At 33.0% G+C, this 14,089-nt stretch overlaps 3 protein-coding genes and 2 long non-coding RNA genes across 12 annotated transcripts in view; 2 read left to right on the top strand and 3 right to left on the bottom strand.

Annotated features, from left to right (window-relative positions):
* The window catches only part of Actn (alpha actinin), a 14,116-nt gene extending 2,419 nt beyond the window's left edge, over positions 1-11,697 (top strand). For 3 of the 8 annotated variants that reach the window (XM_086905363.1, XM_086905362.1, XM_086905361.1), the window contains exons 3-11: positions 4,932-5,166; positions 5,270-5,605; positions 5,838-5,923; positions 6,660-7,005; positions 7,082-7,358; positions 7,437-7,608; positions 7,702-8,367; positions 8,467-8,763; positions 8,848-11,697. In XM_086905363.1, coding sequence (XP_086761489.1) covers positions 4,932-5,166; positions 5,270-5,605; positions 5,838-5,923; positions 6,660-7,005; positions 7,082-7,358; positions 7,437-7,608; positions 7,702-8,367; positions 8,467-8,763; positions 8,848-9,006 — 2,574 coding nt within the window. In that variant the 3' untranslated portion in view covers positions 9,007-11,697. Of the gene's footprint in view, positions 1-4,763; positions 4,850-4,931; positions 5,167-5,269; positions 5,606-5,837; positions 5,928-6,397; positions 6,484-6,659; positions 7,006-7,081; positions 7,359-7,436; positions 7,609-7,701; positions 8,368-8,466; positions 8,764-8,847 lie in introns of those variants that run through there. The other 5 variants (XM_086905365.1, XM_086905366.1, XM_086905364.1 and 2 more) reach the window with 3 other exon arrangements.
* Positions 550-1,656, bottom strand: LOC147657988 (uncharacterized). Its single transcript, XR_015291345.1, has 2 exons — positions 1,180-1,656; positions 550-1,077 (listed from the first exon to the last, which is right to left on the bottom strand). It is a non-coding gene; the product is annotated as an uncharacterized LOC147657988 (long non-coding RNA).
* Positions 2,549-3,718, bottom strand: LOC147657987 (uncharacterized). The gene is made up of 2 exons (XR_015291344.1): positions 3,413-3,718; positions 2,549-2,992 (listed from the first exon to the last, which is right to left on the bottom strand). It is a non-coding gene; the product is annotated as an uncharacterized LOC147657987 (long non-coding RNA).
* LOC100868454 (uncharacterized) overlaps positions 11,686-14,089 on the bottom strand; it is a 4,722-nt gene continuing 2,318 nt past the window's right edge. The window contains exons 2-4 of the mRNA XM_086905369.1: positions 13,767-13,950; positions 13,341-13,460; positions 11,686-12,630 (exon numbers count right to left, since the gene is read on the bottom strand). Of these exons, the coding sequence (XP_086761495.1) occupies positions 12,173-12,630; positions 13,341-13,460; positions 13,767-13,950 (762 nt within the window). The 3' untranslated portion in view covers positions 11,686-12,172. The remainder of the gene's footprint in view (positions 12,631-13,340; positions 13,461-13,766; positions 13,951-14,089) is intronic.
* The window catches only part of LOC147657986 (uncharacterized), a 16,689-nt gene continuing 16,214 nt past the window's right edge, over positions 13,615-14,089 (top strand). The window contains exon 1 of the mRNA XM_086905386.1: positions 13,615-14,000. The gene's annotated coding sequence lies outside the window, so the exon portion shown is untranslated. The remainder of the gene's footprint in view (positions 14,001-14,089) is intronic.

The following is a 14,089-nucleotide window of genomic DNA, read 5'->3' as shown; positions in this document are numbered from 1 at the left end:
ATAAGAATTATTCGAACAAGATAGAAGGAAGATAGATTAATACGGTGTGAATTGATAAAATGGAACAGCTTCAAGTACGCGTTGAAAATGTTTTCTTCATTTTTGGCAGAGGCTCAAGGCTCTCAAGTCTGACTCGATTACATATGATGCTAAACCGCAGCCCTTTGGATTGTATTTTCAGACTTTATGATAAAAATAATCGAGCGCTGAATCACTTCAAAGCATGGTAATAATTTCGTGGATATTTCTTGATTTTTAAAGAATCTTATCCGATATCATTGTTTCCGATTGTATGTACAATTATTACAGAAGGATGCTTGACAATTGGTTCTGCAAATTAAACTGGAATAGAATTCGTTATTGTTCTTATGAAATTATGGTCATTAAATTTTATTTTTTTGTCCCTATTTTTTTCAAATTGGACTTTTTACCTGGATATCAATCTTATCTTGTAGTCTATTTCACTCGTGTATGTTAGTACATCGATAATAAGTATTTCTATTGATAATTTATCATGAATGCGGAATGAATAATAATATTCTAATGCTATTCGAATTTAAAAATTTTTTAAACTGATTATTTAATATTATAAAAATTCCCAGTCTGAATATTTTTATTTTGTTTATATATAAATCTATGTCGTAGTTTGTATATTCAATTCAAGAGTTTTATCAATATTTTCATTTACGAATAATAGATATAATTCTTAAAATATTCCACGTATCATTTGCATAACGAACAGATAAATAAATATATATATATATATATATATATTGGATTATTGATTATTGATTAATTGTAAAATGTATAATTCTTTATAAAATTTCTTTGCACTTTGGATTTTGCTTTCAAAAAAAAAAAAAAAAAAAAACAATACTTCCCCTTATTTCGTAATCTCTCTATTTTATTTTACTCGCTCAAAATTAACTCAATTCCACGATTATTACTCCCTCTCGTATGGAATTATCGTTTCGTCGTTGAGAATTTTTCATCGCCGGATCAACAATTTTAAAAACAATTTGATTTTTAATATCATCACAGGCTTTGATATTCAGGATTTCATCATCGGATCGTGTCCTATATGATCGAAGGAATTAACGATCGTTACAGCGAAACGCATCTACGTAGAAATGTGTTTGAATCGTCGAAGGTTATGGAATCGCTTATCTAACTGGTTACTTATTACTGTCAACTGGTCACTAGTATCGCAACGCGATACGGTGGGACTCCGCTACGGTTTGTCAGGGATATACCGCATCGATGTATGCAATACTTTCATCAGTTGTTTCCGTTCGCACAACGTCTGACTTTATCGTATAAATAGACGATATATATAGATATTGCAACCGGCCGAAGACATCTATCATAGCCGAGGTCCATATCCTCTTTGATTAACTGCCATTTTCAAACTTAACCGGTGTTTAACCTTTCCCAATATACTGTTGTACGCGCTTTACCATTGCATTAAACTTTTCAACTTTCCTCGTATCTATTTCGATTGCAAATACGATATTTCGTGTTGAGATCTATTTATTTATTTTTTTTTTTTTTACTTATCGCAAAACGGTAACACGGTTTCGAAAAGGTTATTTCGTATATAATTATTTCGTGTAAAGGTTAAGGAATGTATTCGAGTTGAAAAACAAATCGTCGATTAATTACTTCGAGAATATCGAAGAGAGTGACAAGGGTCGATCGATCGATTCCTTCCTTGATGCGAACGAGAAGATCGTTAACCTTTGAGAAGTTTCGGCTGTGCGCCAAATCTTAGATTGGAATCGGGTGACCCATACTATACTATGCACCAGTAAGCCGATTGTTATGCGATGATAAGTTCCGCACGCGCGAAACGCCTCTATATCCTCTGTTTATTACCGATTCGATGATTATGCTTCGTTAAAATGCAATTCGACACCCACGATTCGCTATTTTCAGTCGGTTATTTCGTCGTTCGCAAAGGTCGAACGATAATTACGCGATAATAATCTACGTTTAATGTTAAACCGGTTGGAATAGTTTCTTTGAATGAATTTTCAGCATTTCCGTCCGCTCCCTTGATACTGTCCGCAAATAGAACGTCGACCATGATGTTTTCCGTTACGTATGATACTTCCAGACTTATTTTCGGCACTGTGCGCGCTCAGAAAATGAAAATGATCGTAGCGTAATATCTTTTTCCTTGGGATTCCTTCACCTGAACTGCTCACGTCACGTACAATCGCGAAAGTCGTTGAGTTCCCGCGAATTCGATTAGCTCGCGGCTATCGAGCTATCGAACGACAAATTCCGCAGAAGACGCCGCAAGTAGAACGATCATTTTCTATCGAAAACCATCTTTCCATCGTCAAATCATTCAATTTTGTCGTACGTATGTACGTACCTATTTAATCGACTGTTATAGATTACTTGTTGATCCGTTTTTCAAAACACGCTTCTATACACATCAAGATTGATATATATATATATATATATATATATATATATATATATATATATATCGATAGAGTGTCGCGATAACTTGCGATATGCCATCAATAAATTACATCGATTCTCGTAAATATCATTTACGATAATTTTATTGTGCGATCCTCACGTGTATCATAAGTAAAACTTGCCAATTGGATTCCTCAATCTCAGTATTTTACCTCACGTTTTGGCCTTTGCTTTGATCTATTTCAAGGTGAAGCAAAATTGCGTAAAAAGCTTCATTTAATTGATTTACTCGTCCAATAATTATTCACCGACGATGAATATTTTCATATATTATATCGTTTAAAATATGGTACGAAGAATAGAAAAAGAATTTGTGCACCTTGGTCTCCTCTTTAGCTTACGGAAGTTGGATAAAAATTCAATGTAGAATTTAAGAATAGATATAAATTGCAAGCATGTTCACGCGCGATATTTAGAATTTGGGTTACGTGAATTATGTGCATCGTATTCAAGCCGTTTCATGTTTAACTGCGTTTATTTTTGATATCTGTGCAGGTAGCTGTAAAAATATTGTGTATAGTCATTCAAGTTGTGTGTATATATATATATATATATATATATCTTTCGTAAGATACGATTGTCGCAATTAATTAACACGATGTGATTAAAAAAGAGAAAAAAAATTTGATTCGATCGAAATACGTAACACGTGATTTTTGCAATAGATCGATCGATAATAAAGTATCATAGAAATCGTTTGTGTTTATAACGTCGTGTCATTAACACACCGCCACGTGAGACATTCCTTTCATTTATAGAAGGATAGGGATGAGTCACGAATGTAAGTAAAGAAAGCCTCGTAATACATTGTTATTCTATGCAATTATAACTGTTTGTTTACATAACTCGATATTCGTTTTAATTTTTGCAAAGCTACCATTTACATAATAGAGTTTGCTGGGTCGGTAATATTTCTAACCTTTTGTATTATGCAATTATACAGAGGAAAAAACAAAACGTTAGATATTTATAGAATTATAGGAATGATTGCGTTAGAAAAGGTTACGAGATCATAAAATGTTTTTGAATTCTCTTCGAAACGTATTTTTGAAACAGAATTTGGTTACCCACGAGAAATGTGATCATGGTTCTCATGCATGTAGATATAGATCGGATATTATATCAGCGAATAAATTTAATTCCTCGATAATTTTCGTATCATTCGATGATATTTTTCAACAAAATTCAAAGATTAGTGCATTATTTTTTTCGATTGTTTTAATTTTTTTTTTTTTTTTTTTTTTTTTTTTTGCCTATCAGTTGAATTAGAAACGTTGATAAACTTGAGTTATATAAATAAACACGTCGATAATTGAACTACACACCGAATATAAGATAATGCGTTAACTGTAAATAAAAAAATTGTGGAAATATCAATTTAATATTCTTATTGAAAATAAAATGGATCAGAATGTTTTCGAAATGCTTAGGCGCTCAGCGCGGGAGGAGTCAATGTTTTACAAATAGATCTTAGAGCAGCGCTCGACAAGTTAAGGTGGCTCATGTCCAATTTTGGCCGGTCGCGCTTCACGCTACCCGTATTAAATTTCAGACAATATTTTTCTCTTTCTGTTTTATATTTCTTTAAAAAAAATTCACAAATGCCGATTCATAATTTTCTCAAGTTCTCGTGCCTTTTGTTAACGATATATAGTTCGCATCTTAACGATATTATTTATCTGTAATATTATAAAAATTTTCATAATATTTGTTCTCATAATATTTATTATTTTGTCAAACGTATTATGATTACCAAAAATACATAATTTTTGATAAATGTAATAATAACAAAATTTTTTTCCTATAATTTCGTTAAAATTATTTACATTTATTTGTTATTTTTCTAATTATATTTCAAATTATAATGACAAATTATTCTAATAAAATTTATGTATTTGTCATTAATATCAAAATATATATATATAAAAATATATATATATATATATATATATATATATATATATATATATATATATACAGCGAAAAGATGATGAAAAAAACATTTATGTTATAATTATATTTCCCTAAGTTTGAATATTTTGATTTTAACAAATAAATGTTTAATTTTCAAAATATAATAAATTGCATCGATTAATGGTGAATTGGAAAACATGTTATGCATTGTTTATCGAATTTTTCGTTACAAGAAATCAAGGGTTTGAAAATCTTTAGTTTGGCCAATAGGAAGAACAATTTAAGAACCGGGACAGAAGATATATATAGCAAGAGTGATTGGGGTCGTTACTAAAATATACACTAAGTAGCAGTCAAGCTCAATTCTTCATTTTAAAATCTTTTTAACCATGAAACATTTAATTTATTTAATTTAATCTGGATTTTGTATCATATTTGAATAGTATTTATCAGTTGATCAATAATAATATCAATTTTCAATAAGTTATTGTATTCTACAATACAATAAATATTTATAATTTCAGACATTCACAGCATGGTGCAATTCGCATCTTCGCAAAGCGGGAACCGCCATCGAATCGATCGAGGAGGATTTTAGAAATGGACTGAAATTAATGTTACTGCTCGAAGTAATTTCTGGTGAAACGCTTCCAAGACCAGACAGAGGAAAGATGAGGTTCCACAAGATTGCAAACGTGAATAAAGCTCTTGATTATATTGCCAGTAAAGGCGTGAAATTGGTATCTATCGGAGCAGAGGGTAAATATTTAGGATATTTAGTTTATTCGTTCAATTATAATCAATTGTAATCAACGATTCTGTAAATTTAAACAATGCCATTTATATTTATAACTCTCAACAGAGATCGTGGATGGCAACTTGAAGATGACATTGGGTATGATCTGGACCATTATTTTAAGATTTGCTATTCAAGATATTTCCGTGGAGGAAATGACTGCTAAAGAAGGTCTTCTACTGTGGTGCCAGCGTAAAACTGCACCCTATAAGAATGTTAACGTTCAAAACTTCCATCTGTCGTTCAAGGATGGGTTGGCGTTTTGCGCTCTTATTCACCGTCATCGACCGGATCTTATCGATTACAATAAACTTAGCAAGGATAATCCTTTAGAGAATTTGAACACTGCCTTCGATGTTGCTGAAAAATATCTCGACATTCCTCGTATGTTAGATCCTGATGGTAAGTACATACCAGTTTAATTTTTCAAAGCAAAATATCTTGTTATTCGAGGCAAAAAAAAAAAAAAATGTTACATTATATCTTGTCGATTAACGCGAGAGGTTAATTTTCTTAACCTATAATTTAGGCATTTCTTTCTTGGAGTTTAGGATGGAAATACGATGAAGTGAGCTTTCACTATTTCATTAAAACGTACAAATTCTTAATGTTATATTCCCTTAATATCATATAGATTTGATCAACACACCCAAGCCAGATGAGCGTGCAATCATGACGTACGTGTCCTGCTACTACCACGCGTTCCAAGGTGCTCAGCAGGTCAGCGTAAAGAAATGCGTGTTGTTCCCTTACTTTGGTTACAAAATGACCTGTGCTCTTTCACTCTTTCACTAATACTAATACAATTATCGATCGTATGCTTACACTTAACAGTGTTTCGTTATGCTAATTCCATTGTATAACTGTTATAATTGTTTATGTTTCAAATGTTACATACTTTTACAAAAAAAAAAAAAAAAAAAAAAATATCTTGACTCTTAAGCAAAGATTCCTTTGATTTAACTATGTATGTAATGTAATTTTTATTTTACTCCTATATTGTACATGACCATGATGTTATTAATTAGAAACAATATATTATTATATATATCTTTCAATTATTATCGAACGAATTACAATTATCGAAAACGATACTACTTCTTGATAGAAAAAAAAGAAACAAAAAAATTTTTCGATGGACACTTTTATGCTAACATTGCATGGTTTGAGTTTTTCGAATGTGTTCTTTTTTAGATATGCGAAACACAGCAATGCCCGATGAACGAGCTGTGATGACCTACGTTTCTTCGTACTACCACTGTTTTAGCGGTGCACAAAAGGTGTGTGATTGCAAAAATTAACCAATAATAATAAATTATCGCATTATATAATTTGAATCAAAGAAATATGAATGTGTTCAAACAACACCATCTATATATATATATATATATATTTTAGATTAACACATCAAAGAATTTATTTCCCTTTTTAATCAATATGTGTTTAATCAATATAGGCAGAGACAGCAGCGAATAGAATATGCAAAGTTCTGAAAGTGAATCAGGAAAACGAAAGGCTGATGGAAGAATATGAACGTCTGGCGTCTGATCTGTTGGAATGGATAAGGCGAACCATGCCTTGGCTGGCCAGTCGACAGACCGACAACTCCCTTGCCGGATGTCAGAAGAAATTAGAAGAATACAGAACGTATCGTCGTAAGCACAAGCCACCGCGGGTCGAGCAAAAGGCTAAACTCGAGACAAATTTCAATACTTTGCAAACGAAATTGAGATTGAGCAATCGGCCCGCTTATATGCCAACAGAAGGAAAAATGGTCTCCGATATAAATAAAGCTTGGAAAGGTAAAAAATATTGAATAAATATTATATGTATATATATTTTGATTGAAAAGTATTGATTCGTTCGATTCGATCGTAGGCTTGGAGCTGGCAGAGAAATCGTTCGAAGAATGGCTGTTGTCGGAAATGATGCGCCTCGAACGCCTGGAACATTTGGCTCAGAAATTCAAGCACAAAGCTGACGCGCACGAGGAATGGACCGCGGGGAAGGAGGAGATGCTTACGTCGCAACACTTCCGGCAATGTAAGCTTAACGAGCTCAAAGCTTTGAAGAAAAAGCACGAGGCTTTCGAGTCGGATCTCGCTGCCCATCAGGATCGCGTAGAGCAGATAGCTGCTATCGCTCAAGAGCTCAAGTATGATGTTTGATGATTCTGTGATGATGATTCAGTTTCTGGCGGGGATAAGTGAATACCTTTCCTTTTTCTTTTCAGTACTTTGGAATATCACGATAGTGCGTCGGTTAATGCTAGGTGTCAACGAATTTGCGATCAATGGGATCGTTTGGGTACTCTTACCCAGCGCAGGCGTCAAGCTCTAGACGAAGCTGAGCGTATCCTTGAGAAGATCGACGTTCTGCATTTGGAATTTGCTAAGCGAGCTGCTGTGAGTTCATAATGTTCATAATACATTTTGTTATTGTATTAACAAACGTACATGTATAAAATGATTTTCTAATTGTCATTATATGATCTTCAGCCATTTAATAACTGGTTGGATGGAACCAGGGAAGATTTAGTAGACATGTTTATCGTCCACACGATGGAGGAAATCCAAGGATTGATGGATGCTCACGCAGCGTTTAAAGCGACTCTCGGCGAAGCTGATAAGGAATACAACGCCATTGTTGGGCTGGTGCGCGAAGTCGAGTCAATAGTCAAACAATTCCAAATCCCTGGAGGACTTGAGAATCCGTACACCACCCTGACCGCTTTGGATCTTACGAAGAAGTGGAGCGATGTGAGACAACTTGTGCCCCAACGTGATGGTACGCTTCAAGCGGAGCTTCGTAAACAACAGAACAACGAACTGCTCCGACGACAATTCGCCGAGAAAGCTAACGCGGTTGGGCCGTGGATAGAACGCCAATTGGACGCAGTTACAGCCATTGGCCTCGGTCTTCAGGGCACTCTGGAGGATCAACTGCATCGTTTGAAAGAATATGAACAGGCTGTCTATCAGTACAAAGTTCATCTCGAGGAACTCGAGAAGATTCATCAAGCTGTTCAAGAGGGTATGATATTTGAGAACCGATATACTCAATACACCATGGAGACATTACGCGTTGGATGGGAACAATTACTCACTTCTATAAATCGTAATATCAACGAGGTAGAAAATCAAATTCTTACCAGAGATTCGAAGGTGAGTTTTTTTTTTTTTTTTTTTTTTTTTTAGAATAAAACAAGAATAATTGTAATTCATCCTTCTCACCACTACTAAAATAAATTTAACGTATTACAGGGTATTACGCAAGAGCAACTTAACGAATTTCGTAGTAGTTTCAATCATTTCGATAAGAATCGTACAGGTAGATTGGCTCCTGATGAGTTCAAGTCTTGCCTCGTTTCGCTTGGATATTCGATTGGAAAGGACAGGCAAGGCGATATCGATTTCCAACGTATCCTAGCTATTGTTGATCCAAATAATTCTGGTTACGTACACTTTGATGCGTTCCTAGACTTCATGACTCGTGAATCTACAGATACGGATACGGCTGAACAAGTTATCGATAGTTTCCGTATACTTGCCGGGGACAAGGTTTGCGATACATTTATTTAAACAATAAAAAAAAAATATAATGTCATTCCGAGACAGAAATTAATTATTTGTATCGTTTTTCAGCCGTACATCTTGGCAGATGAACTGAGAAGAGAATTGCCACCTGATCAGGCTGAATATTGTATTCAGCGAATGCCACCTTATAAAGGACCTAATGCAATTCCTGGAGCATTAGATTATCGTTCGTTCTCTACCGCTCTATATGGTGAATCGGATTTGTAAAGATACGTGTTAAAAATTGAGAGAACTTTTTGGACGATTTCCATTAAAAAAGAGAGAAAAAAAAAAAAGAAAAAAAAGAAAAAAAACGGATCAAATGTTATTCGAAACATTCGTCACGGTTTTTGGTACTCTGATGCATCTTTAATTTTAATTAAGAATCTCAATACGATAAAAAAAAAAAAAATAGCTTAGCCTAAAAAGATATAATGTTCAAAACGTTCGAGATAAAAAAAAAAAAAAAGGTCTAATTTGTTTATACGTGTCACGAGTGTTAGCAATTTTTTATTCGTGATATTTTTTTAACGTAAAGGAACCCGAGAGCTGTAATCGATAAACATTGGTGAACATCGTTTACGATGTCTATCATTGTTAAGAAATTAAAAAAAAATCGATAATGCTTGATAAAGAGGGTCCGGTACTTAAATAAATAAGTCTGTACAGTGACAATAAATGTACAATTTTAGATACCTTAACGTTAAAAGAATAGCACACAATCAAATACATCATGTTCTTCTAGAACGTTTGCTTCTTGCCTATGTCTGCGATGAGTCCTATATAATTAGTAAGTTAATATTTCAATTGTATATAAACATGTCCGAGAAGTCACACGAGTACCAGTAATAGAGAGAAAAAAATAATAAGCATTTCCTTTTCGCAAGCGTTCCAGAAAAGGATAAAACTGTACTGTTCCATAAATGAATATTGTATTGTAAAATGAGCAATTTAATTAAATGGTTTATTATTGTACAATTTATTACGTGCGCCGATATTGCAGCCTTTACGCATATTACTAAGAAAGAAATCGTTATAATACGTTTATAATATTTGTATTTGTTTTGACAAAGATGAATTGAATTCAAATTTTTTTTATCATTATATCAAAGTATAATTTAATTTTTTTTCGATTCATCTAAGCGAAACGATTATTTGAATAACGTGATATGAGATGTGTATCTCACAGTTCCTAAATATAATCGATGGATTTTTTTTATTATTTTCAATTTTAGAATGAATTTTTCTTTTTTCTTTTAAAAAAGAAACAGATATGATTCGAATACAAGGCGCAAATCGATGTTCGTAAAATAAAGCGAAAATTCATAATATGTGTATAAATTAAGATTATTAACGATGTAATAACGATGAATTTTTGAAAATGCGTACGTATGTACGAAAACGACCTTCTCGCTAAGGATCCAGAAAAAATAATTACGCTCGAAATCGAACATAACGTTCATATTTTTTTATAATTAAGCGGTATTACGAATTCTTAAACGAGAAAGCCGCTTTTATCCTTTTTTTTCGTAAATCGCATATTAGATAATAATGCGAAACGATGCTAAAGAAAGCAAATTATTTATTTATTTTGAATGAAATAATTATTTATTATTGTTCCGATATAATTAATTACCGAGTAGTAAACGAAGCCACTTTTTCAAAGTATTTATTTTTATAAATATTTGAGAGAAGTGAAGATAAACGAAAGGCCACTGTAATATAAGAATTATTATTGTAAAATTTCCAAATAGCAATCGCCATTTTTTTTTTTTTTTTTTTTTGTGTCACGTGTATTAGATCACACAATTTGTAATCAACAAGCCTAAAATATTTCATCATTTAAACGAATCATTATCGTCCGATATCATTACGTTGTCTCAATGCCATGGAAGACGCTCGTGTGTGAAATGCAATTATTCGAGAAAAGAGAAAAAGTACGCCAAAAGTATACTTTTTTTTCTTGCTTGGAACTTAGTGCTTCTTCAATCTATCTATTATCTTATTAACGCGTTTTGCGAGTTCACAGTAATTTCTTTTATCTTTATTTTCGTTAAAACAAAGAAAAGATTATTATATTGGGCTTTTTATAGGGATAAAAAATATATATATATATATAAAATATATATATAAAAAGAACTGGAAAGATCTACCGATCTACCAAACACCATACAAGTTCAAGTTTATGTTGTAAACACATAAAAAATATACAAATACACACACGCACACGCACATACGCACATACACACACATATATATATATGTATATATATGTATACATATACTCACGTACAAACACATATACATATCCATGGATGAAGTTATGAACATTCGTAATATGAAAACATAATTAATTTAAAAATCACTACTTATGTGTTCAATGTATGTATATGCCGAAAGAAATCTTTCCAAAAAAAAAAAAATCAAATTTTCGATATGTTCAATATCGTATTGTGTACACATATACATTCTCATTAATAATCACATGTATGCATAATTATAATTCTTATAATTTTACATTAATTTAATATAATATTTACAATTTTAATTTGTTTCAAACATCAGCTCGACAATCGTATATCATATTTTTCACTTGTAACACTTGTCGACTCTACTACTTTTGTTTTATCAATTTCATCTTCCTCAGCTAGATTAATAACAAAAAAAAAAAAAAGTATTATAAAATATCAAGCTAGGAAAAAAAAAATAAAGAAAGGTCTTTGAAGAGAGAGCGAGAGCGAGAGCGCGCGCGAGAGAGAGAGAGAGTGAAGACCGTTCAAATTTTGTATTGAAAAAAAAAAAAGCGTAAAGATTGGGTATAATTGTTTTTAACGTATCCTAGTATGCGTCATATCAAGTGGGCGAAATAATAATAACAAGAAATATTTAAATAAAAATTTCTAACAGTGTGGTTAAAAATGGATGCTTTTATTCCAAATACAAAATGTATTATATATATAAATATATATATATATATATAATATATCCGATTTAATTTTTCGATCGAGTTCCTAAGAAGTCTTGCAAATATATATTTTACATATAATCTTGAGAGAAAGATAATGATTTCGTTATAATCTTTTCGATTATTAAATGTATACCAACGTTTAAATTATTAGGTTGGTACGACATGCATATAACGCAAACTAAATCTCTATATATATATATATATATACAATAGCTATAATATTTACAAACTTTTTATTAACGATAATATCACCATGCTTCATTTCTATTGGTTATGGCTAACACGTGTTCGTAAAAATGAAAAAAAAGATCTTTCTTTGTCTCATTGTACAATTAATTCGATAGAAAAGTGACTTCACGTTTGATTCGTTCGATATTTTAATCCTTTTCGTAATTATCGTTCAATCAAGGAATAATTCAAAAGAAATTATTCCTTGCAACCAAGTCCAGCTGACCAATTGCAAATACCACCGACTGGATCAAAGGATAACCTGTCAGGACAAGTGTATTCGGCCCCAATCACCAATCCGTTTACCATTCTGGCGCAAGTAATGAATTTTTTGCAAGAATAAGGATGAGGAAAATTGCCTTGGTCCAAGCATCGAAAAGTTCCTTTGCTCGTGAGAAAGAGTTTTCCATTGAAGGTCGATTTTCCGATCACCGGTTCCTCCTCATCCTCGTAATAATCATAATCGACAACAGGCTGTCGTTGTCTAGGCCTTGTTGTCGTCGAGCTTCGATGAGTTTTATCCTTCGTTCTCGGCTTCTGTCGATCACTGAGAGCCGGTGTAAACTTGAGGTTAGCCCTGCTTGTCGTTGCATCTGTTCTAGGTGCAACCGTAGTGCTTATTTTGCGCTTCAGGGCGTTCCGTAACGATGGTCGACCTGATCGTTCAACTCTATTAGTTATATTCGATTTCCCCAATAAAATAGACTAGAAGAATCCCGTTAAAAACCCGTGGGAAAAGAAAACATAAAACATGATGTATGTCCAGCGTGAAGAACGAGATGTGCGTCTGCACGTGTGGGGAGGATGCAGACGAGAGGAGGGAAAGAGTATCAATGTGCTTGAAAGTTATAATTGCATTAGTAATTCGCATTATGCTGTTGATACAGTGATGAGAAAGGCGAAGAAAAATATGATATATATAGGGTGGAGACATATAGTATAGTAAGGTCAAATAAGATTAGAGAAACAGAGGATAGAGACGATTATGAGATCGACGAGGTAGAATTGTCAAGAGATGTTTGATTAGCTTCTATTAGATCCCCAAAAAAATGATATACCTCTTCGAAAGTAATAACAATGTGATTAGTTCTTGATGGTAAACCTCATAAAGGTTTCACAGTGGTTTGAGTTTCAGTATGGAAGAAGTACACAAAAATTAGAAGTCAGTAAATGAGAGTAAATTTCGGTCAAGTGACACCGATTGATTCGCCAGGAAGAATAGAGGAAATTATAAGTCGAAGATTACGGTGCGATGAGAAATTATATCCCAAGTGATGAACGAAAGTGAAATATGCGCGCGACCTGATATTTTAGTTTAAATAGATTAAGAAATCTGATGGTGGAGGATTTAACAAGTTGTGTGTACCGGTGGTTGATGATTGCACAGACGGTGGATCCGCCAATGTGACCGCGATTTCTTGTGCTCTACTATTTTGATCGATATCTTTCTCAGGTTTCGAAGTTTCCGTTCTTTCATCCACGGTATCTAAAACAATATGCAAATATCCTTATAGATACATAATATAGCTCGTGCAACTATTTCTAATTAAAAATTTGTATTTTGTTCAACCATTTATTAGAAGAATTTTGAATTTGAAATATTTCGCGCGAAAATTGTTCCGCATTAAATATTATCCTGCGCAGTCGCAATAATGGAAGATGGTATGACACCTGGCGGTGATTGTGCGATGCAATACTAGTTGGCGGGACATGATACGATCGAGTTATTAAATTGTTTTAAACTGTGAAATATCGTTAACGCGTGTTTCGTATTTGTCGTATCATCACTTACCCAGTGTTTCGTTAACAACAGTTTGTAATTTTCCATCGGTCAGATGAGTCTTTCGATGATTCGCGAATGTGTTTGAAGTTTTGCTTTGCAATGGCGTCAAAGTGAATGCAGTGGGTTTTCTCAATCTGGTCGACGACAAATTTCCTGGTGTACGAGATGTTACCGTATTCTTCGAGGAATTCACCTGTTCGTAGAGCACATGTACATTGTATATCTATCCTAATCGCCGGGATGGTAAGTACAATTTCGCGATCAGTCAATAAAAATTATAAATTGATTGTCAATTGTTATAAGTTATCGTAGAGATTGAAATTATTATGAAA

Source organism: Apis florea, unplaced genomic scaffold (assembly GCF_048593485.1).
Source record: "Apis florea isolate Af1SG1 unplaced genomic scaffold, ASM4859348v1 contig_2411_pilon, whole genome shotgun sequence".
NCBI classification, from domain to species: domain Eukaryota; kingdom Metazoa; phylum Arthropoda; class Insecta; order Hymenoptera; family Apidae; genus Apis; species Apis florea.
The sequence above is the reverse complement of the archived record's forward strand: the minus strand, read 5'-3'. Positions and strand labels throughout refer to the sequence as shown.